The following is a 3340-nucleotide window of genomic DNA, read 5'->3' on the forward strand; positions in this document are numbered from 1 at the left end:
TGACCCTTACCCTGCTGAATAAACACTGACTCTGTACAGTTACACAGTGAGTGACCCTGTATTTATGTCTAATTAGCAAATCTGTGAAATCAGTAGGACAGTAACTGTTCTCGGAGTGGTCTCTGCTTAAATCGTTTATCTTGAGTGTTGCATCGGGTGAGGAAGTGAAAGACTAAGATGGAATATTTTCTGAAGCAAAGATCAACTATTTTGGACCCAATGCTGACTTCTGTGTTCAAATGACTGAATGCAATGCACTGAAATTGCTTATTTCGACTTCGGATTACTTAGCTATTCATTTAATCTCCTCAGAATGTAACGTTGTAATCGCATCCCGGAAAATTGAAAGACTGCAAGAAACTGCACAACGACTTTCAGCTTCAATTCTTCCATCAAATTCTGCAAAGATCACAGCAATTCAGTGTAACATTCGCAAGGAGGATGAGGTACTGTAGTGGCCTTTTCGTAGCCAGTTCTCTTCCCTCAATTCCTTGAAGTCTTACCTCTGGCCGTGGAACGCTCCCCCAGGACTTGTCCTGATCTCAGAACTGTACAGCACAAGGGTCTAATTCAGCCTGCACCACCCTTTTGAAATAACTATCAAATACTCTTGCTCCCACCTGCACTTTGCTCATTGTCCGATAAATTTTTCCCTCCATCAGGAATTTACCCGAGCCCCTGTCAGCTGCTCTTTTAGGTGGCACATTCCAGATCACAACATCTTACTGGTTAAAAACGATCTTCATAAGGATCTCTGTAACAGGACATTTTGCAAATTTCCAGAAATCTGTCTTCTCTGGTTTCTAACACCCTGTCAGTGGAAATAATAACTTCTCAATTACTCTGTCAAAACCCCTCACTTTTTTGAGCACCTTGAGTAAATCTGCCTTGTTATGACCCCATTAACAGGGTGGAGCTGATTCCTTTCCTTGTCTCATTCCTCCACCCGTCCTGATAGATTGCAAATGGAGCTGACATTGAGCATGTATAATATCGAACTCAGTATCTGAAACAAATCAGGTTATTTTTAATTCACTCATGAGGAGTAGGTGTCATTCGCTGGGCTAGCGTTCATTGCCCGTCCATAGTTGCCCCTTGAGAAGGTGGGGGTGAGCTGCCTTCTTGAACCGCTGCAATCGAAGTGCTGTAGGTTTACCCACAATGCCCTGAGGGAGGGAATTCCAGGATTTGGACCCAGTGACAGTGAAGGAACGGCGATATATTTCCAAGTCAGGATGGTGAGTGGCTTGCAGGGGAACTTGCAGGGGGTGGTGTTCCCGTGTATCAGCTGCCTTTGCCCTTCTAGATGGAAGTGGTCATGGGTTTGGAAGGTGCTCCCTCCCAGGTCTGCCACCTCTCAGCCACTATTGGCCCCAGCTGGAGTCCAGTTTTGGGTTTGCCCAGTTTTTGGAAGATTTGGTGATCAGATAATCGAGTGGGTTTTCAGCTCTCATCAGCTGTTGGTCCTGAGGCAAGTTATATCAGAGTTTCGGATCAATTCCAATAACATTCTTGCTGCCACTGGCCTCAATGACTCCACTCAGGCAGTTTTTGTTAATCTCACAGCCACTCTCTTCCACTTTGCAAAATGTTCTCTCCGGAAAATAGTCCAAGATCCTGATAAATGTCTGCTCACTTATATTCTGAATTAATATTAAAGAAAACAGGTTTTCATAACACCTTTCACCCTGTCTGCTTCAGGAAGAACGTTCCATCTTTTCCACATTCACGGAAGCTCCTCAGCCCCGTGTCTGTTCTGGGAAATTTCCTACAAGATGTGCAGCATGAGGCTCACAACTAGACACAGCCGGGCCCGAGCCAGTGGTTTATCTCTCTTCATAAAACCAGGGATCCAATGGCAGCTGGTGACTAGTGGAGTTCCACAGGGATCAGTGTTGGGACCACAACTGTTCACATTATACATTAATAATTGGGATAAAGGAACTGAGTGCACTGTTGCTAAGTTTGCAGATGACACAAAGATAGGTGGAGGGACAGGTTGTGTTGAGGAAGTGGGGAGGCTGCAGGAGGGCTTGGACAGTCTAGGAGAGTGGGCAAAAAAGTAGCAGATGGAATACAATGTGGGAAAGTGTGAGTTTATGCACTTTAGTAGGAAGAATACAGGCGTAGATTATTCTCTAAATGGGGAAAGCTTTCAAAAATTAGAAATACAAGGGGACTTTGGAGTCCGAGTTTAGGATTCTCTTAAGGTTAACTTCAGGTTCAGTTGGCAGTTAAGAAGGCAAATGCAACGTTAGCAACATTTCAAGAGGGCTAGAATACACGAGCAGAGATGTATTGCTGAGGCTGTATATAGCTCTGGTCAGGCCGCATTGGGAATTTTGGGAGCAGTTTTGAGCCCCGTATCTAAGGAAGGAGGTGCTGGCCTTGGAGGGGTTCCAGAGGAGGTTCCAAGAATGATCTTGGAGATGAAGGGTTTGTCACATGGGGAGCAGTTGAGGATTCTGGGTCTGTACTTAATGGAGTTTAGAAGGATGAGGAGGGATCACATTGAAATTTACAGAATACTGAGAGGACTGGATAGAGTGGACATGGAGAAGATGTTTCCAATAGTAGGAGAGACTAGGACCTGAGGGCACAGCCTCAGAGTGAAAGATCGATCCTTCAGAACTTAGATGAGAAGTAATTTCTTCAACCGACAGAGCAACAGTGCAGCACTCCCTCAGCACTGACCCTCCGACAGTGCGGCGCTCCCTCAACACTGACCCTCCGACAGTGCGGTGCTCCCTCAGCACTGACCCTCCGACAGTGCGGCACTCCCTCAGCACTGACCCTCCGACAGTGCGGCACTCCCTCAGCACTGACCCTCCGACAGTTCACTGAATTCACCATTTCCCAAATCACACTCAGGCAAACAGCTGTGCTGCGCCATAGTTAGCTGTGTCCTGAAGATATCACACAGCAACACAATCTCTGTAACTGCACTCAGCATCAGAAATAGGGAGGGGCCGGAGGAGGTGACAGAGATAGGGAGTGGGTGGAGGGGCCGGAGGAGGTGACAGAGATAGGGAGGGGGTGTAGGGGCCGGAGGAGGTGACAGAGATAGGGAGGGAGTGCAGGGGTTGGAGTAGGTGACAGAGATAGGGAGAGGTGTAGGGGCCGGAGGAGGTGACAGAGATAGGGAGGGGGTGTAGGGGCCGGAGGAGGTGACAGACATAGGGAGGAGGTGTTGGGGCTGGAGGAGGTGACAGAGATAGAGAGAGGTGTAGGGGGTGGAGGAGGTGACAGAGATAGGGAGGGGGTGTAGGGGCCGGAGGAGGTGACAGAGATAGGGAGGGGGTGTCGGGGCCGGAGGAGGTGGCAGGGATGGGGAGGGGGG

The 3340-nt window shown here is 48.2% G+C and overlaps 1 protein-coding gene across 1 annotated transcript in view; it reads left to right on the forward strand.

Moving 5' to 3' along the window:
• pecr (peroxisomal trans-2-enoyl-CoA reductase) overlaps nt 1-3340 on the forward strand; it is a 14477-nt gene that overhangs the window by 2690 nt on the left and 8447 nt on the right. The window contains exon 2 of the mRNA XM_048598527.1: nt 313-446. Within this exon, the coding sequence (XP_048454484.1) occupies nt 313-446 (134 nt within the window). The remainder of the gene's footprint in view (nt 1-312; nt 447-3340) is intronic.

The sequence above is a fragment of the Rhincodon typus genome, chromosome 7, assembly GCF_021869965.1.
Source record: "Rhincodon typus isolate 14 chromosome 7, sRhiTyp1.1, whole genome shotgun sequence".
NCBI classification, from domain to species: domain Eukaryota; kingdom Metazoa; phylum Chordata; class Chondrichthyes; order Orectolobiformes; family Rhincodontidae; genus Rhincodon; species Rhincodon typus.